General features: G+C 40.1%; 2 protein-coding genes across 8 annotated transcripts in view; one reads left to right on the forward strand and one right to left on the reverse strand.

Moving 5' to 3' along the window:
• LOC129329940 (intraflagellar transport protein 25 homolog) overlaps nt 1-9,619 on the forward strand; it is a 30,739-nt gene extending 21,120 nt beyond the window's left edge. For 2 of the 7 annotated variants that reach the window (XM_054979698.1, XM_054979696.1), the window contains exons 2-7: nt 826-1,000; nt 1,802-1,908; nt 3,751-3,819; nt 5,063-5,140; nt 5,969-6,012; nt 8,498-9,619. In XM_054979698.1, coding sequence (XP_054835673.1) covers nt 903-1,000; nt 1,802-1,908; nt 3,751-3,819; nt 5,063-5,140; nt 5,969-6,012; nt 8,498-8,605 — 504 coding nt within the window. In that variant the 5' untranslated portion in view covers nt 826-902 and the 3' untranslated portion in view covers nt 8,606-9,619. The other 5 variants (XM_054979699.1, XM_054979695.1, XM_054979697.1 and 2 more) reach the window with 5 other exon arrangements.
• Nucleotides 9,620-9,703: 84 nt separating this feature from the next.
• On the reverse strand, nt 9,704-15,053 carry DIO1 (iodothyronine deiodinase 1). Its single transcript, XM_054979694.1, has 4 exons — nt 14,683-15,053; nt 12,048-12,191; nt 11,630-11,829; nt 9,704-10,672 (listed from the first exon to the last, which is right to left on the reverse strand). Exons 1-4 carry the CDS (start codon nt 15,011-15,013, stop codon nt 10,607-10,609), a joined length of 741 nt encoding a protein of 246 aa, XP_054835669.1. The 5' UTR covers nt 15,014-15,053; the 3' UTR covers nt 9,704-10,606.
• Nucleotides 15,054-21,052: the final 5,999 nt, after the last annotated feature.

Below are 21,052 nucleotides of genomic sequence, written 5' to 3' on the forward strand. Positions count from 1 at the left end.
TGATAAGGAGGGAGACCTGTTTGCAAGTCGATGGTCTCCGGTACACAGCTTGACGACTGCGCGGGCGGGGCGCGGAAGCGAGGACGCCATTTTTCTCTTTAGTATAATCCGGATGTGGGTTGAAAACGGTTTGAGCCGCAAACAAGCAATCCAAAAACGGCTTGAAGTGGGACCACTAGTCTTTTAATTGCTGCACAGCTGATTGAAAATCGACAGCATTGTCTCTTTCGGGTTGTTGTTGTAGATGTTTTTAAAAAAGAAAATACGAACAAGAAGTGTGTATAAAGCATAACTGATACCTCACTCCATTTTAATATACTATTTAAACAACGCAGTAAACATATACACATACAAGCAGGTGCGTGCGTGCGTGCTTCTGGTCCTGTGATGTGTTTTCTTGTAGTAAATATAAGTTGTGGTTAATTGCATAATCGGCTGCTGTTGAATGCCTGCTTGTGATGTAGCAGTTACAACCACCAGAGTCCTGCCTAAAAAGACAGCCAGAGATAGGGAGGAATGATGTAATAACGGGTATGCATTGTAAAAGTAATTTCTGAAGGATTGTTATAGGTCAGTTTAAATGTATTTCTATAGCTGTAGGCCCTCGAGTCACACACCTATTCATAATCGTTTCTGAAACAACTGTTGGTATAGAAAACAACAAATGTTTAAATCAGTTTATGAAAGACCTCTGATTTCATTTAAAATTGGAAATTCGATGTGTATAACAATGCATTTTTGAGGGGCTTTTTTAAAGCTGTATCTCAGAAGATAGCTGTTGCTAAGCTAATTTTTCTTTAATTGCCTTTCCTGCTTTCCCTTTAGAGGCGGAGTTGCTAAGCAACTAGGCAACATTAGCAGTAAATAGTTTGGCAAATCCTGATGAAGACTGAGAAGAGAGAATGAAATCGACAGACTTCTGTCTCAGTACTGAAGGAGCAGATGTTATTCTAGCAACATCAAGTGATGAAAAATACCCTCCAGAAAATATCATTGATGGGTAAGCATTAACCCTGAACTATTCTGGTTTAGAAAGGTTTAGCTTTTACTTCAGATTCTATTGGCTGGTTTTATCTTGTTATATATATAAGCATTCAAATCCTAGAAGGCCTTTAAAAACAAACTCATACATTTCTGGTAAAATGTAACAGTAATTAGAATTGTAGCTCTTACAGCATAATGACAGAGAGAAAGAACTGTAGATGAGGATGTCCCCAGTTCAAATGTCACCTCTGCCATGAAACTCAGTAAGAGGTAGCTTTAACTTCCTTGGCCTCATCCCTGCATCAGCAACTGTGGGATAATAATGCCAACTTACATTACAGGATAGCCGTAGTTATCCTGTAAATGTTTCTGAAGTTCTTTTAACAACTGAAAGCATTAGTACTATTTTTAAGAATTAATGTAAGGCTGTAGAAATTACACTCATTGAAGAATAATAGTAACAGCAATTATACAGCTCCTTCAGGTGTTTCAGGAGCTCATATGCATTGTCTCACTGATGCTAGCAGTAGTGCTATTATTATTACCCCCATATTTGAGCTCAGATGAGGCTCACTAAGGCTGAAATAACTGTGCCTTGCCTAAAACTTAGTTAGTCTGTGGTCATGCAAAAATATTACTTTTATAACAGAGTGGACGTAGGCAGAAGTAGTTCTAATTTGAATTATTTCTAATATATTAAGTAAATTTAAATTTTTTTTTTTGGCATGGATGAATTCTGAACTTGGATGAGCTTCAATGTTACAAATGTATGCACGCATATTAGAAAATGTATCTTTTTCTCTCTTTCTCTTAATAGACGACCTGAAACATTTTGGACAACAACTGGGATGTTTCCACAAGAATTTATTATTTGTTTTCATAAATGTGTTATTATAAGCAAACTCACAATCCAGTGTTATTTAGGTATGGTGCTATATAGTCGAGGTTTGTTTTTAAAATTTGTGAACAATATGTTCTGATGGCTATGTATTTTGAATCAGTTCAGTTCATAAATCAGGACCCTCAGGTGGATAGTACAGCCCATTTGGTTGGATGTGTGCCCTTATTGAATCAGTGTTTTTGGTTGACTTTTGGAAAGACCTGTTGCAAGTGAGCTTGTGGTAGGAGCAAGCCATACCTCCTGTCTCTCTTTGTACGTGTATGAAGAAGAGCAGCAGGACAACATGGTGAGGGCACTCAGTGGTATTCCTCCATAGCTGTGATTTGTGATTGTTCTTCATTCTGGCACCTCTCCCAGTACTTGACTTATGTTACTTATCCCTGGTTCTCCTGGTCCACTACCCACAGACCATAGAATTCTCTCTCATGCTGATCCTGGGGGAGGGGGGACTCCCAGGAATAGCATTTCAGGAGCCATTTTGGGCTACAGTGGGAGGGGAGACCAGAAAATCCCACTCAATGAATAGAAATACTTTTGCTCATAGAAAAGCTCCAGTGGATCCAAGACAGTCTGTCCCATGATCTGGAGAGGCTGACATCCACTGGTGTATATGAGTAAAAAAGTCTGCATATTCTGTAATAATATGTATTTTAAACTTCAAAGATGACAAACTCTGCTTCATAATGAAAACGTTATATATACTTGGAAATATAGGCTTTCTTTCTGGATTTCAGATGACAATTAAATTAGACCTGACTAATAACATCTGTCATTTCTAAAAAGCTATTGAATACACTCATGAAAGATTAATGGTAATTGTTTTATCAGCATACTTTTATATGTTTTATATTGTGCCATATTTTCATCTATGAAAAAAATCCACCTAAATTTTAAAAAGAATGTTGAACCTGGAAGTAGCAGATAGGAACTTTTAACTTAGATAGCAGCAATTCTGTATTTTCAGGTGTCTTGATCATTTCGAATTCCTCAAAATTGAACTGAGCTGACCATATTGTTGGATCTGGCAGCCAAAATGGTCCCACAGGGCATAGGTGACTAGAATTCTCTGAATAAGAGAGTCGCCCCAATCAAGATTTATTTTGAAATAGCTGTGCAAGAGTCTTCTACACTATAGAGAAAAGGATTCTTGGGATTAAGGAAGAGAAAAATCCTCTGCATCTAGAGCCTGGCATTATGCATACACTATGCTACATTCACAGGGTCCTTACCTGAGTCCAGACACTTCCCACTCAAAAGATATTAGCTCCACTAATTAATGCTAATGGGGGATGTGTGAGCTCAAAAGTACAAAAAATTGGATTTTTACATGAGGGAGGACTTAGTGGCCAGAAAGATTAAATGTTTACAAACTGGGGCCATCCCAAGGGTTCTACCTCCTTTTAAAGCTCTGTATCTGATACTTAACCGTGGCACAGAGTGGTAAGCTGCAGTACTGCAGCCCAAGCTCTGCTCACAACCTGAGTTTGATCCTGGCGGAAGCCAGGTTCAAGTAGCTGGCTCGAGGTTGACTCAGCCTTCCCAAAGTCGGTGAAATGAGTACCCAGGTTCCTGGGGGTAAAGTGTAGATGACTGGGGAAGGCAATGGCAAACCACCCATAACAAAAAGTCTGCCAAGAAAACATTGTGATGCAACGTCCCCCATGGGTCAGTAATGACTCGGCGCTTGCACAGGGGACTACCTTTACCTATCTGATACTTATTTATCTTCCATGAATTAGAACAATTAATTATCTCCTGTAGGTGAATAAAGGCTATATTATGTTTGTTACAGAATTTTTAAAAAGGTATGAAATCAGAAAAATTTAAAATGAAATTGATAACTTTTTAATGTTGTTAATATTTAGTGCAGACATTACGGATTGAAAAAAGCTTATCTAAAGATCCAGTAGATTTTGAACATTGCATTGAAAAAGGTAAGTATACTTGGTATCAGCAGCTGTGGTTGGATGATCACAATCTGATATAGAAATCAGTTAAGATTCCAATCATAGGTACATTAATTTGGAAGATAGTCTTATTGAACGAAGTAGGACTTCTGCATAAGTGTATATAAAGTCGGACTGTTAGACTGTAAAATTAGAATCAACGTAGGCTCCATTCCTTTGAAGTCCCAAGATCTAAAGGCTGATTCACAAAATCTTTCACATGCGGAGTCAATCTTTGTTACAGTTGGCTGCATAAAGCAGCGGCCATCTACTTCATTTTGTTGTTCACTGCACAATTAAATACTCTTTTATATTACTCTACGTTAAAGAGCTGTTGTAAATACTATTGAGATTATATATGTTGCATCCTTTAGTAGTAGTAGTAGTTGTTGTTGTTGCTGTTATTGTCCCAGCTGATGATTTCCAAATTCACTGGCTGTATGACATTGGAAACACATCCAAGTTTTCTGCCTCAGTTTACCATTAGGCTAATAGTCCATATCTTCTATAAGAGTGATTTATAAGAATATTTTTATAGGTCTGTAATCAAATATTCCTTTATTTATTCATTTATTCAACTGGAACACAGATAAAATGTCTTTTCATGTTAAACTGGTGAATTTTTAGTGGGTAATGAAAACAGAACAATGGGGCCAGGCACAAGTATAGAGATATTTCTACATAACTGGAGAAAACCTACATAATGGTCTCTCTTACAGTGAAATCAAAAAGAGTCCAGTAGCACCTTTTAGACTAACCAATTTTACAATAAAATTGGTTAGTCTTAAAGGTGCTACTGGACTCTTTTTGATTTTGCTACTACAGACTAACACGGCTAACTCCTGGATCTCTTACAGTGCAATCTTAACAACACTTTCCTGGGAGTAAGCCCCATTGAGTAGACTTCAGCAGGCTTCTGAGTAGACATGGTTAGGATTGTTTTCTTACAGTGCAATCCTAAACAGATTTACTCCAGTCTAAACCCACTGAAATCAATGGGTGTAGACTGGAATAACTGTTTAGGACTGTGCTGTTGATCCCTTTAATGGGAGAAGCGGGACAACAATAAAAAGTAATGATAAAAGTGCAGATGCAAGCCCATGGAGACCATTATGACTCAGAAAGAGTAGAAAATAAGTGGACATCACAAATTTGGATGTTTGGGGGAGACTGCAAAAGTCTAAATAAATCTCAATATCTGCAGCAACAATCCACCTTCCAATCTGCCTAGATTTCAACCTGAGGCATCAGGTTTCATGTACACTGGAACCAGAAGATCTGCTATCTTCCTGTTTGCCTGGCCAACCAGGTGTGGAGCCAAAATTTATTTATTTTTATTTGTAGTCTGCCTTTCTCACTGTTACCCAAGGCAGATTATTAGTATGGTGGTGAAAGGAGCTGTATTTACAAGCCTGCTTTTTTTCCTGCACACTTTCGTGTACTTGCTGCACTTAGGCTCTAGCTTCTTCCAGATAGATATCATGGTCCTTGCTATTAATCCCTGGCTTACCCTGCTCCTTGGCAGTGGTGGCTTTTCCTTGATTGGGTCAGGAATGCCCAGGATTACTCTCCTGATGGTAACCCCAATAAACTAAAATAAGAGAAGGGGGTTGGGTTTCCAGCACTGCCTAGGCAAAATTTCCTGCATGCCTGGGTGGTTGGGAAGCCTAGAAGGGGCAGATCTGCTTGGGACTTATACAGTACAATCCTTTGGAAGTCTACTCACAAGGAAGTCCCCCTATTCAATGACACATACTCATAGGTATGTGAGCATAGGAATCCAGCCTTAAAGGAGGTTTGAAGCTATGGAGAGAAAGGAGGAGGCACCAAATGCAAGTGGAATTTGCTTCCTTTTTGCTAAATAGCAAAGGTAATCTTGTGGGAAGAGAGGAAAGAAGACATGTCTCTCCTCTGCTGTTTCTTGCAGGCCCCAATTTTTTAAAATCTAACTTTAATTTAACAGGGTTAAATCTTGGCCCCCAGTGAAACTTACAACATACCTGATTCATTTAATTGAATTCTGGATTTAATTCTTTACTAAAGTTACTGTAAATTCTTTACAGTGCTGTAAATTTTATGATCTGGTGGAATCTTTTAATAACATTTTGCTTATTAATTTGTGCAATTAAATGTTTAGACCTGGAATATAAAGAAGGGGAGCTTCAAACAGAAGAATTTTCTGTGAGTATTATTAATGCAACATGTAAAAGGAACAGATGGCTTAAAATAAACACCTTGAATTAGCCCAGTTAAATGTGTGAAAGAGGTTTTGAAAAATACACAATAAAACTTGAAAAGATAGCTTCATGATTATTATATATATCTCATATTGTACAGTCAGTGTCCAAAAGGCAGAGACTGTTAACCATTCTGTGTGGCTGACATCATTGAGTTACTCTGTTAAATGTTGTCAATGACTGCTAGAGGATTGTCCTCACTGCCTGATCTCTTATGTACTTTGTACATTAATTCATGATTGTTAACATTTTGATCATTTATTTGTAACATATGTGTTTATATGTAAATAGAAATCTACATCTGTATTTAGTTAGAGACTTTCTAGACATTTATCTCAAGACAGTCTGATGTCTCCATAATTTTCTTAATTCCAAGGGTCTGTACATGCTGCAGAATTAGGTACTGATGAGATGGCAGAGTGCTTGAATAGATAAAATGGCCTGTAAAATGGGATATAGATAAGGGATTACTTTTTTTAAAATTCCTCTGGATTAACAAATCCTTGTAAATAAAAATTAGCTCAACATGCAAAAGGCTAGGATAGAACTTTTATCCCTGATGTGTAACTGTGTTAGTCTGCAGTAGAACAGCAGGATTTAAGTCCAGCCGTTCCTTAGAGACCAGTAAGATATTCATGGTATAAGCTTTCAAGAGTCAGAGAGTCTGATGAAGGGAGATTTGACTCTCAAAAGCTTATACCCTGAAAATCTTACTCATCTCTAAGGTGCCATCAGACCCAAATCCTGCAACTCTTGATGTGCTAATTTTTAATTTGCAGAGAGCTTTTACATAGGGGCGCGTTATGATTGTGATTTTCCCTTTGAACTGCTGTAGCCTCTTTTACCATCTGGTGAGGGTCAGGCTGAATGAGACATGTAGCATGTGTTCATTAATGTGTTGAGTGACACAATTTTACCTGGGAACTGGAATGTTCAGAGCTGCACAGAATTGCCTGTGTTGGCTGCTCAAATGCTCTCCCCCTGGCCCCCCGGCTGTTATTACTGCTAGGGACAATGATGAAACTTTGCTTGGGGCTCAAACTAGACAATAATGCAGGGGATCTATGACATCTTCATTTTTAAAAAAACAACCACATTGGGCTGCTAATTTGGTTGCAGAAATAGTGCTAGAGGAACTTTAAACTTTGCCTTCAGTACTGTTTTCCCAAACAAAATTTCCTGGTGATAGTTCTGTAAGAGGGAGTTATATAGTATGTACGCACACATGCACCAGCACAGGACCCTGCAGTTTCTTTTAAGTAACAACAAAAGTAAACTGTGATCATAGGGTTCCTAATCTCATTTGTCTCTTTGTTGTGCTAGGGATGGAACTTTTATTTAAAGTCCTGGCATCTGGCTTGCTTACTTCCATAAGACATTTAAACAGATTCCACCCAGAGTGCAGGGGTGGGGGAGGGAGTTGGTTGTTCCTCTTCCCATTGAGATTGCTAAAGAAAACAATTTCATCTTTATCCCAAGCAGTAATAGCAGCTAGAGAGAGGGGGTGAGGGCGACTGAGCAGCTAGCAGAGGCAGTGGAAGGCAGTGAAGGAATCCTTCCTCTCTTCCCAGCTATCCCATGCTGCTCTGACAACTACACCTCCCAGGTAAAATTGTGTCATGCAACATGTTAATGAACTTGTGCTTGGCATTTCATTTAGCCTGACCTGATGCGTAGGGCAGGCCTCAGATACTAAACAAAAGAACAACTCAGGAGAGATCACATTCTTGTCAGATTTTTAAGTGACTCCAAAACATATTTAACTTGCAGGTAACATATGTTATGTGTCATTTCAAATGTTACCAACATCTCTGTCCACAGCTTAAGTGTTTTGTAATTATGCCATCATATTTTGTAATGTCACACTCACGTTTGTATATTCCATCCTTGGCATTTATGTGCTTTTATACACAGAAGGATTTAGAAGCAAGGTGTTGATTTCATGTATTGGTTTGTGTCCAGCATTATTCTTTGCTGGCAGAAAGGTGTTGCCGCCAGAAGATAGGAGGGGTATTTCTGACAATAACCTCCTCCCACTGCAGATGACTCCTGCCTCCCCCGCACACACAACAGGCCCAGAGGTTATTCCTGGGAGACCTCTAAATCCCAGGGCCAGTGTACTATGCACTATAGACTGTGGCAGAAGTTGAGAAGCTAGAAAGTTTAGTTCCACAGGCTCCCCGTTACTCACAGTTGTTTGGTAACAACCCAGGTTTTTTGTTTAGTTTATTTTTCACTTATTTGCTATGCTGAGCATCTAACATAAATAGAACATGATTTAGCCAAAAACTCCAATTCATTTCTGGCAAGTGTTAAGCACATGCTAAAACTTCTTCCATTAAAGACTTCAATATTTTAAATGCCTAGTTTGGGTTGGATTGAGTTCATTATTTTATTTCTAATGCTATTAATATTTTTCTTCTTGGCAGTTTCCTGAGTTCCAGGCTACACACCTGAGATTCATCATTTTATCTGCCTTTGATACTTTTGTGTCAGTTCATAGAGTAATGACAGAAGGAATAGCACAAGATGTTTAAAATCAAAGTATAAGAGCTGTGATCAGAATAATAATAATAAAATGGTTTCGATCTTTTCTGTATGTTAAGTAATACATGCTTTGCATTAAAGAATGTTTTGCAAAATGAGTCTTTTATATTATTTTGCTATAGAATTGTTTCTTCAGTCAGAAAGTTCTGAAACAAAATATGCTTATACTACTAAATACATCTTGCTTTCTGCAAGCAAATATTTTCACAGCTCCTCACTCATATGTTGAAGCATATGAATGGAGAAGTCTGCATTCTGGACTTGCCCCAGTTTGAGTTCCTAACACAAATTGCTCCCTTTCATAATTTGTGGCTATTTCAAGTGTGTGAATTATTAAACCAATATTTTGTCTGCTAAGTTTTGGACTATGCTGCGCTGTTTAAAACGAAGAATGTAAACATGTTGTGTTAGATTTATTTAGAAATCCAGAATATGGTATACTGCGTGTATGAGAATGATCAACTTTCTATGCATTGGAAGTACTTTAATAATTTTGATACCACCATTGTATGTATGTGAAGTTCAAGGATCTTTGTATGCAGATTGATATGTATTCATATCATAAAGAACTATTTGACTAGTTGCAGATTGTCAGAGGTTTCTGCACTTTATCAAACAGCTGCCTTTCATGTCAAGTGGCAATTTGTCTTTGCAACTGAGGAGAGTTCTGCTGTTCAGAGTAAAAGGTTAAAATCACACTAGGTTCATAGAAACATTTGGTTACACTTTAAGTGACTGTGGATCCTGGCTAATGTCATTTACTCTTGTTATGAAGACTGATCCATTATTGACTAAAATATTCAAGAAACTGTCTTCTAAAAGGGAATGGTGAGAAATGAACAAATATGACCAAAATTTACATTGCTTTTTCCAAGTTCCTTGAGTTGATATTGGCCTGAGCTGAATGCATGTTAAATAATGTTTTTACATTACTTGCATGAAATTCTCCCTGAATGTTATCTGTGGTTCTTTGCAAGAAACAAAAGTAAAACTACCACCCAGTATTCTAGTTTGTGATAACTTTTCTGTTCATGTGACAGTCCAAAATATGTAAAGATTAGTTTTAAAAAACAAGTTAAAGCTTGTGCTGATTGTTTGACACAGTTTAATCAGTATAGTTTAGCATTTTGTTTCTATAAATATTTTTTCTAGATCAGGTCACAGCTGCCCACGTTTTTAAGCTGTGACTATCATAAGCAAATATAAATAAAAACAAAAGTTATTACACCAGTTCAGTTCAGAAAGCTCTTATAGTATATTTTACTTAATAAAAGAATTTTATTCTGCACACCCATTGTGCGCAGAGGAGGAAGGCTGCGTATGTTTGCATGATCCAGCTCATGGGTACAGTATGCCCACACACACACGAATGTGCAGCTCCCCCATCCCATCTGAGCATCTTTTACCCAAGCATCCTTTATCCAAGCATCCAGTGGTCTGGGTCATTCATAAGATCATCAGTCTGGAAATTCTAATAGTTAGGTTGTGGTCTGTGTTGGAAGACCTCGTTACTCTTTGGCAACCAAGGAAGATGCCTTATTTACAGTGTTCATATAAGTGGGGGCAACTCTGCAAGAAAAGCTGTGCTTGTGAAGCTACTTGCTATGCAGTTGTGACAGTTTACATCACTCTTACCATGAGCTGTTGATTGATTCCAAATTGTTAGAAGCAATTGACAAGCTGCTTTGTGTGAAAGACTTGCTGCATGGAGCAAGTTGCTTTTCAAGGGGCTCCTAACTCTTATTTCTATATGTTATTTAGACCATACTGATTTAAGCAAGCAATTACCATATGTTTATTTTGTATACTTGACCTGTTGGGGAGTAATGATAGGTGCAAAACTGATTGTGCCCATTTTCCTTATATGGATTGAATTTACTCTTTTAAAATATGTACAATATTTTCTAAGTTAATCTTTTAAAAATGAACCAGCAGATTATAGAGTAATTGTGTTGCTTACATAGGGGGATCACTAGTTTTGTTTTACACACTTAAAGTAGTTGTTCCAAAACTTCACGTACTTCTTGTGGGCTGTAATTCCAAGGTCCCACTCCACCCTATAAAATAAAATTAAATAAAAATGATCAGTGATTTCAATGTTAAGAATTATTGGGAAATGAGACCGAGTAGAAAAGGCTGACAAAAGACACGTCTAAGGTATTTGTAATCATGAAAGCATCTTGTGTGACAAAGCACAATATCTAGCAATTATTTAATAATTAAATCTCAAAACTAAAATTAGCAAGCAATTAAACAAATGTTACATTTTCCAATCAATCTAGCAATCCGTTTGTGCAAGGTTCATGGTTCTTCTTGACTGTCTTCCCCTCCAGTAGTCTTTTATGACCTGCGAGAAAATTCATTCCTAGAGTTATGGGATCTAAAGGTCTAATAGCCTGGTGGACTGCAGGGAGGAGGGGGAACGAGGTGAAATCTCTCCCTCCTCCCTTCTTCCATCAGTGGAGCTCTGCTAATGGAAGAAGCAGTTCCTCTAACAAAAAAGGCAGGAAGGGCAATTCCACCAACCTGCATGGCTATATTATACCATGTTAGTCTAAGAACTCTGAGACACACGCTTGAGTTAATGTCAGTCGAGCCATCAGGGAAGAGGATGCTAGAATTTTGGGCCTCTAGCTCTGTGCCCAGAAGAACCCATATCATGTTCTCTTTAGAAAGGTGTGGAACACAGTTCTGAAGCTTCTATCATAGTTTCATGTTGCAGTAAAATAATGCTATTTACAAGCATTTGCCTCCATCCAGAATCAGAAAGTCTGTTTAACAAAATACTAAGGTACAGACACATGAAACATATAAGCAGATAATACTATGCAGACAATCTTTTGAAAATTGATGGGAAATGTTACTATTGATGACGACATCCATGTCATTCTTACCATTTTTTCTCTATTAACAGAAAAAGCCAAGATAGGTAAGTTACTCAGACCAGTTTGTATATAGAGATATATTCTTTGTTTACTGTAAGGATTTTCACCAAATTGTTAACATTTTGTTACCTTATAGATTACTTTTCCTCTTTGAAGCACATAAAGTCTTTCTGGCAGAGCTGCATATTTAGAACTGCTTGAGTTTTCCATTATATCTAAAACCACTGGGCACAAGGGACGCTCTTTCAGCAGGAGCTGTGCAGCCAGTATACGATCTTGGAGAGTTTGGTGACTTTTAATAGAAATATTGTTTTTAAAAGCCCATCCATCTGAAACACATCATGATTAGAGTGAGTATAAAGCATCTATCCATGGTTATGTTTATTAATATCCTAAAAGATTACAGAATGTTAAACTTGTTGAGAGTAGCAAGTTTTTACTAACTGAAACTATAAGATTTACTATGTCGTCACTTATCTAATCTTTAAAATATTTTCTAGAAACTTGCCTTCTACATTCTAGACTTTATACAGAAATCTTATTTTACCTGAGGCATGGGCTTCTTCAATGTAGATCACAAGGAAATCTGCTGCAAATATGAAATCTTCGACAAGCTTCTTGAACTCAACAAATTTGAACATAAATGAAGGTCAGGTGCAGCTTCCAAATGTCAGGACCAAAGGCCTGTTACCTGCAACATGTGTAAAGTAGTCCATGAAGTATAGGGATGGTTTTATAGTGAAAGCAGCAGGAAGACAATTCTGCTACCTTGCCCCTGCACATAGGACACTCAAAAACACAAATCCTGAATGATTCAGTGGGGAAACATGTACTTTGTCCTACACACTGAACCAAAGAACCTGGGTTACCAAAGTAGCATTTGTAAATCTACAAGGGTTATTTTATGATTAATACAAACCAATGCATCAGTGGTGGTATGCTGGTGTTGGAGACTACATACATTGAAATTTAATATGACTTTTCCTACAATACCTTTACAAGATGCACATTCTAGATTAAAAGGTGGCCTTGTCACTGCTAGTAAAAAAAGTGGAAGTGTTCTTTTGAACATTAGCCATTCACTGCATAGGGACAGTATGTAGAGTTCTACTCCACCACTATTGTGTCATGAGTCTGCTTATATTTTTGCTATGGATTTATAGAGTATTTACTGAAGCTCCCAAGTACTTTGTTAGTCTGCACTTACAACCTGATTGGATTCCAGCAGGTTGGATCCAACCAGCTTTCTATAGGTGAAAAGGTAATGAGGGGGTCATCTTAGACCACCCAAAAAGACACCTGAAGCAAGGAGGGAATTGGGTGAGACTAAGCGGAAAAGCTGGCCAGGAGTGGGACCCAACCCAAATGCATGTTTTTTTTCCTTAATGAAATCACTCCTTATATTTGTGATTGCCTCTAGGAATTGCCTTAATTGTGTACTCCAAGCATATTTGGAACCAAACTTTCTGTGAAAACAGTTTGATAAACAATGCCGTTTTAGTATGTGTATATATACAGGGCCTCAATATAACTTCTCTGGCTCTGGTACACACTTGCAACACGGGCCTCCAATTCCAGCACACACACACACAATCATGAGTCATCGAAAAAAGTCTTTTGCTTCTAAATAGTCATGAGTCTAGACTATGTAATTGTAATTGGTTTGCAGCTTAGGTTACCCCCCCACCCCAACCCTGGAAAGGTATACCCATCCTCCTCTGTACTTGGACCATGTGTGCCCATAGTTGTTTCTGGACCCTGCTTTTGTGTGTATTTTTAGAAGTAGCATATTAACTTATTGCTTATTAGAAAGTGCAGCTTAATGATTTAAGAGTATGTTGGAAGAGAGAGCAAAGTACAATGCGAGCTTATTTCTCTTAGCAATATTTTGGAGCAGGCAGGCACCTTAATAAGTGCTCTCTCTATTTCTGAGATATTTGAGACCCAGTTTGGTATAGTGGTTAAGAGTGCAGGATTCTAATCTGGAGAGCCAGGTTTGATTCCCCACTCCTCCACTTGAAGCCAGCTGGGTGACCTTGGGCTAGTCACGGGCTCTCTCGAGCTCTCTCAGCCCTGTGCACCTCACAAGGGGATAATAATGTGGGGATAATAATGGCATACTTTGTAAACCACTCTGAGTGGGCATTAAGTTGTCCTGAAGGGCGGTATATAAATCAAATATTATTATTATTATTATTAACTTAAGCCAGAATAATTATAGTATAATGCAGAGCTTCATATGTACAAAGAACTCTCTGAGATTCAGGCTCTTAAATATTTGTCCTTCAACTCCCCCAGAGATTCTAAGTACATATTAAGTCTATATTTTTTTGCATTGGAAAAACTGAAAAGAAAAAACCAACACAATGTTACTTGTGAAAACTGATTCCTCCCACCCTCAAAATCATCAACTGACACATTAAGATGAGAAATTGTGACACCTCCCATACATTGTAATTAATTATTCAGATAGTTAAATCTTAAATTGGAAAGCTGTTCTCAGCAATTTGAATATATTGGTTTGGATCTTATCAGTTGGTTGCTTTGGTGGTGGTTAATTACTCCAGTGTAAGGAGCTCTTTGTTAACACAAAAGGGTCTTCTGAAAGGGCACCTTGCACCAGGGAAACGTTCTTCCACTGGCAGCATGGAGTGGTAGGATCCAGTCCAGTATGACTTGGCATGATACCTGCACTGACAAAACATAAATCAGAAACTGATTTAAGGTGGATTTGCACATTATAGTTTGGACCCTATCCTAGGTGAGCGCTTAATTCAAGATACAACATTTCCCCAAAATTCTCCTCCCACTGCCTGTTCCCTCAAAAGTCTGTCTCTAGGAACTGTCCAGGAGATGAAGTAAGGATATTCAGAGAGAGGGGACAATTGGTTAAGATTGCCACCGCCCCCCTTTCTACTATTAGGACCCATGTCAATGATTTCCACTCATTATAGTTTGGCTTGATATCTGCATTGACAAATAATTTTTAAAAATCCATCTCTGGAATTCCCTGTTCTGTAGAACAGGAATACTGAAAAAATAGAAAATAAAGGCAGAAAAGCAGCTTTACACCATAGGTTATATGTATATTTGAAAGCTCAAGCTCTGTTTCTGCATTATAGTCAATGCAAACCATAGTTTGGTGTCCCACCTGAATTGAGACCCAGGCTGATTTCAGTTACCTTGCATGAAATCCAAGATGTGATGAACTTCCCCTCCAAGGTCTATCACAGGAGTGTTGGGAGCAGGGCAGCCTTGAAATGCTTCATCTTCCAGTCTTTTCCATTTGACTTTCAGGACAAAGAGTAGGTACGGGAAGCTAAAGAAAGTTGGTCCCCAGTTTTCATAGGTGAATTTGGGATTCCTCCTCATGCTGCTCTTTGCCCCTTGTTTCAATATATAGCTCTTTACAGTAGCTGGGAATAAGAACATAAAAAGTTTACCAACAGCAGTACACAAGCACACTTGCAAGAGAATCCAGGTCTTTTGCACAACTCTGCTGATTTTGAGCATCTTGGCAGAATGAGAGGCTGCTATGTTGTGCAAGGTGGAATACCAGAATGGAGCAAAGGTGAAGGAAGAGGATAGCCAAGGCACATGACCAAAATGCATGCTTAGCTACTGAGCTGCATATGCATGACCTCTGCTATTGCTTCACAACAGCCTGTGAACTGCCAATCACTGACTCAAAGCTTTCAGTGGAATTTTAATCATGCCAAATGGTTTCTAGTTTGCCACTTTGCACCCTTCAGGAATCAAGGCAGCCTTGTCTAGGCCTGAGAATCCTTTCAGGAGCTGGCTGTACTAGATTACTCCATGCTACTCTTTTACATGTTGAACATTATGCATAGAACTTGCCCTGGCATCAGCAAGCCATATTTTTAGTATTTTTTAAAATCATATTTATGTCTTCTCCCTTCGAGGAACACAGAGACTCAGATGGGGTTTAACCCACAATAGTCCAGTGAGATAAACTAGCTCAACAGTGATTTGTTCATGACTAAGTAGAGTAGAACTCAAGCCTCCACAGTCCAAGTCTGACCAACACTACAGTGTACACCATCCGCTGGCTTTTGTTTTGCTTTTGAGTCAAAGTTTGGCCATCACATTTCTAGGCAGGGGGATGGTATTGTGAATTTGACCATCTAATATGACTTCAATATATTTTTGCCTAAAATGTAAAGAGATATGAGTCATAGATTTTTTTTTAAAAAAAAAGTGTCCTCAGAGGGGGACAAGGGAGGGTGCTTGCTGCCACCTGGAATCCTAAATGGCATAAGACTACAGTCAGGTCAATAATGCATAGGTTTCATTACCTATGCCTCCCTCTCCCAATTATTTCTGCAGATACCTATGAAAAACTCAAATGGCAATTGTCTGCAAATGTCCTGCTAACAGCAGCATTAGATCAGTACAGGTGCGCTCTTTCTTTGCATGTGTACATGCACATGTACACATGTGTACTGCTGAATTTGTCAGCAGTTTTGCAGGTTTTAATCTGGAAAGCAGAGTTTAGTTAGGACTGAGGCACAACCTTCTGTGGGCAGCATGGCGAAGAGTTCCTGGCACTAGTGCTTACCTTTACTTGTTTCCTTTGGAGGAAAGATAGTGAGAAAATCTTTGTAGTATTTGCTTTGTTTTTAAATATACAGATGGAACAAAAAAAAAATATACAGATGGAACACAGGTAGAGGCAAGAGGCCTTTCTACAGGGCAGCACAAAGAGAGATCCTGCACATGGTTCAGCCAATTCCAGCTGTGGTTTCTCTTATTTCTTTTCACACCCACCTTCCACCTCCTTTCAGCTGGAGGGTGCCTGTGTGCCATCTGTTTCAGCCCTGATCATCATTAGAACAAAACCTTCCCCAGAAAATATAAGCCATTGAGAAAATATATGGGAAGGAAGCATTACCATTCCTTTTGGTATCCTTTGATGTGGCAGAACAGCCCGACTGACCTGCAAGCACTGTCTCCTCTTACTCACTGAAGCACATAGGAATTAACTACCCTGCCGTGCCACCCGGTTCCTCCTAACCCTCTTTCTGGTACCTGCAACCACCATTTAGCCTTTGTAGGAATTGCCCGCCAAGAAGCCCAAGCCTCCCAGTTCTTCTGTGCTGGCTTTACATCTAATGTCCTGCTTAGTGCCTGAGTATCCTGTTCCTTTTAACATGTGGGAAAGACTAAGCCACAGTGGTCAGAGGCAAGGGGAAGTGGTCAGAGGAAAGGAAGGGGAGGATTTTATTGAGAAGAGCCTGGGGGCTCTGCACAAGCATGAAGAAATAAGTCCAAGAGAAGAAGGAAGAGTCAATCTCCCTTCTGAGCTTCCTCTCAGTTTGCAGTACAAACCGGAAGATGTGGACTAAGGCAACGCTCTGGTTCACTGGAGCTCAAGAATTGCTTTGAGGTGCTTGAGATGGTGATGGAGACGAGAGTGGAAGGAGAACCACAAAAACCTGGAGGAGGGCGTGAAGAAGGCATGAAGCTACATGGAAGTGGAAGAAAACGGAAGGTGGTGTTAATCGGGGACTCTCTGCTCAGGGCTATGGAATGTCATGTGTCCAGACCAGATCCCCTACTCCAAGAGATGTGTTGCTTGCCGGGAGCCAGAATTCAGGATATTACAGACCGACTGCCAAAACTGATCAGACTGATTGATCAGTACCCGTTTGTGCTGGTTCACGTGGGAACGAATGACACGGCCGCGAATACCATCACAAGAATTAAAGAGGACTATGAAGCTCTTGGAAGGCAGTTGAGGACAGTGGGGGCATAGGTGGTATTCTCTTCTTCCTGTCAAAGGGAGAGGAATGCAAAGGGAGCAGACCATACTCGAGGTGAATTGTTGGCTGAGGTGGTGGTGCCGGCAGGAGTGCTTTGGGTTCTGGGACCATGAGATAAGTTTTCTTAGAGAAGGCCTTCTAGCACATGATGGGCTTCACCTCTAAAGGTCAGGGAAGAAAATGTTTGGAAAGAACTTAGAGCGCTTCATCAGGAGAGCTTTAAACTGAAGCCACAAGGGGAAGGGGATGGTCAACATGGGGATTTCAATGAAGTGATAATAGCGGGGGCCCACCTGGGTAGGACATATCAAACAAAGGTACAAGGCTACAAGTGCCTATATACCAATGCCCGAAGTATGGGTAATAAGGAAGAGCTTGAGCTTCTCTTGCAAACAGAGGGCTATGATATACTAGGAATTACTGAGACTTGGTGGGATGATTCCCATGATTGGAATGTGGTAGTGGATGAGTACGAGTTGTTCAAGAAAAACTGGAAGGGTAGAACAGGGGGCATTGTATGTGAAGAGAGGGCTTGATTGTCAACATGTTCTGGAGAATCTGGTTGACAGCCCAGTGGAAAGTAAATGGGTAGAAATAAGGGGAGGAAGGACAAAAGGTGTTGTTGTTGCAGTCTGCTACAGACCGCCTAACCAGGGAGAGGAAATGGAAGCTGCCCTCCTTGAACAGATTGGTAGAGTATTCAGACATCAGACATTACAGGTTACTTCACCTTCCCTGGTGTGAGCTGGAAGACAAGCTCAGCAAAGCGACAAGACTCATGCAACTTCCTGACCTGATTGGCCAATAACTTCCTTTTTCAAATGGTGGAGGAAGCTACAAGGGGCTCGGCCATACTAGACTTAATATTAACCAACAGGGAAGAGTTGGTAGACTGGGTGAAGGTAGTGGGGACCTTAGGGGGAAGTGACCATGTTCTCCTTGAATTCCAGTTGCTGTGGGGGGCCAAGGAAGTTTGTAGCCATACTCATAGGTTAGATTTTCATAGGAGCGACTTCAATGAACTCAGAGGCTTGATGAGAGTCATTCCGCAGGGGAGTGTGCTGGAAGGGAAAGGAGCAAGTGAAGGGTTGGCTCTTCTTAAACATGAGCTTTTGCAACCTCAAGCAAGATGGAAACTTGGTAAGGGCTCCAAGAAACCAATGTGGATGAACAGAGAGCTCCAGAATAAGCTAAGGGAGAAAAAGGAAATGTTCAGGAAATGGAGAGAAGGACAGACCTCTAAAGAGGAATATATGAGGATTACTAGGTACTGCAGATCAGCCATCAGAGAAGCTAAAGCTCAGTATGAGCTGGGTTTAGCCGGGGGGGGGGGGGCTTGCTACAGTAAGAAAAACTTCTACAGATATGTGGGAAGCATAATGCAAGGTAAAAGAGGCAATTGGACCACTGTTGGGTGTGGAAGGAGAAACTCTGATAGAGGACAGAGAAAAAGCAGACAGGCTTAATGGCTTTTTTGCCTCTTGTTTTCTCCCTGAAGAACTCGAGCCCAACTAGAGATGGTAGTAGACATGACAGGACACCTGGGGGGCTAGTTGACATTGGCAGAGAGGTTGTGGAGAGGCACCTGGCTGCACTGGACAAATACAAATCCCCTGGGCTGGATGGTGTGCACCTAAGAGTGCTCAAAGAACTTTCTAGAGAACTTGAAGAGCCTCTGTCCATCAACTTCAAGGCCTGTTGGAGGACTGGGGATGTGCCACAAGATTGGAGAAGAGTGAATGTTATCCCAATCTTTAAAAAAGGGAAGAAGGATGACCCGGGAAACTACAAGCTGGTCAGTCTGATTTCTGTTGCTGGGAAGATATTAGAGCAGATTTTAAAAGGATCAATCTGTAAGCATCTGAAAGATCGCTTAGTGATCCGGGGAAGTCAACATGGTTTTGTCCCCAACAGATCTTGTCAGACCAACCTGGTTTCCTTCTTTGATCGAGGGACGAGCTTACTGGATTGTGGGAACTGTCGATGTGATTTACCTGGATTTCAGTAAAGCTTTTGATAAGGTCCCCCATAAGGTCTAATGGGTAAACTGGAAGACTGCGGACTGGACTATAGGACAGTTCGGTGGATAGGGAACTGGTTAGAGGACTGCACCCAAAGTGTGGTGGTCAATGGCATTTAATCAGATTGGAGGGAGGTGTCCAGTGGAGTGCCACAGGGCTCAGTTTTGGGCCAGTACTTTTCAATATTTTTTTCAATGATCTGGATGAAGGCGTAAACAGGCTACTCATTAAATTTGCTGATGATACCAAATTGGGAGGACTGGCAAACACCCAAGAATATAGAGTTAAAATTCAACAAGACCTGAATACTCTGGAGAAGTGGGCGGGTGTGAACAGGATGCAATTTAACATAGCTAAGTGCTGCACAGTATTACATCTGGGCCACAAATATGTGAAGCACAAATACAGGATGGGGGATACACTTCTTGGTAGTAATGTATGCGAAAGAGATCTTGGAGTAAGAGTGGACTCTAAACTAAATATGAGTAGTCAGTGTGATGCGGTGGCAAAAAAGGCAGACTCAGTCTTGGGTTGTATCAAAAGGGCCATTGCATCGAAATCGCAGGAGGTCATAGTCCCTCTCTATACAGCCTTGGTCAGGCTGCAACTGGAGTACTGTGTGCAGTTTTGGAGTCTTCACTTCAAAAAGGATGTGGACAAAATTGAGAGGGTGCAGAAGAGAGCAATGAGCATGATCAGGGGTCTGAAGACTGAGCCCTACGAGGAAAGGCTGAGGGTCTTGGGAATGTTTAGTTTGGAGGAGATTGAGGGGGGACATGATTGCTCTCTTTAACTATTTGAAAGGCTGTCATTTGGAGGAGGGCAAGGAGCTGTTCCAGTTGGCAGCAGAGGATAGGACAGGAAGCAACGGGCTTAAATTACATGCAGAAAGGTACCAGCTGGATATTAGGAAAAACCTTTTCGCGGTCATAATTCAAAGGTGGAATCAGCTGCCTAGGGAGATGTTGAGCTCCCCTTCACTGGCAGTTTCCAAGAAGAGGCTGGATGAATATTTGTCAGGGATGCTTTAGGCTCATCCTGCATTGGGCAGGGGGTTGGAGTAGAAGGTCTGTATGGCCCCTTCCAACTCTGTGATTCTGTGGTCAAACATATAGAACAGAATGATTCATACAAGTCAAGATCAGCATGGTGTAGTGGTTAGAATGACATACTATGATCTTAGAGAACCAGGCTTGAATCACCACTCTGTTACGGAAACTTGCTGGGTGACCTTTGACCAGTCACACACTCAGCCTAACCTACCTCATAGGATTGTTGTGAGGATAAAATGGGGGAGAGGAGAATTATGTAAAACAACTTTAAGTACCCACTGAAGAAAAGGTGGGTTATAAAGGATATAAGTAAAAAAAATAAATTACACTATATACACATATACAATACTTTTAACTGTGCAGAAAGTTCTCTTGGTTTTTGTTTTATATCTAGATCAATATTAACCTTTCAGTAGGATGCTTGATGCAGCAATACCACAGGCTCATTGGGAAGGGGGAAAGGATTGATGCTGTCTACTGTGGTTCTATTGCCCTTACTATGAACCTTTTCCATCAATCTTCTGAGTGTATATCAGAACAATGCTAACCCATTTTATTCAGTGGGGCTTACTCCCAGGAAAGTGTTCTTAGGATAACAGCCTATATCTATTACAGAGGTCTCTCAAGATAAGACAGTAGGGACTTTGTTGTATCACCTGCCTCAATGTGAGCAAACTCTTCCTCTGAGCTGATCTC

Source organism: Eublepharis macularius, chromosome 5 (genome assembly GCF_028583425.1).
Source record: "Eublepharis macularius isolate TG4126 chromosome 5, MPM_Emac_v1.0, whole genome shotgun sequence".
Lineage (NCBI taxonomy): Eukaryota > Metazoa > Chordata > Lepidosauria > Squamata > Eublepharidae > Eublepharis > Eublepharis macularius.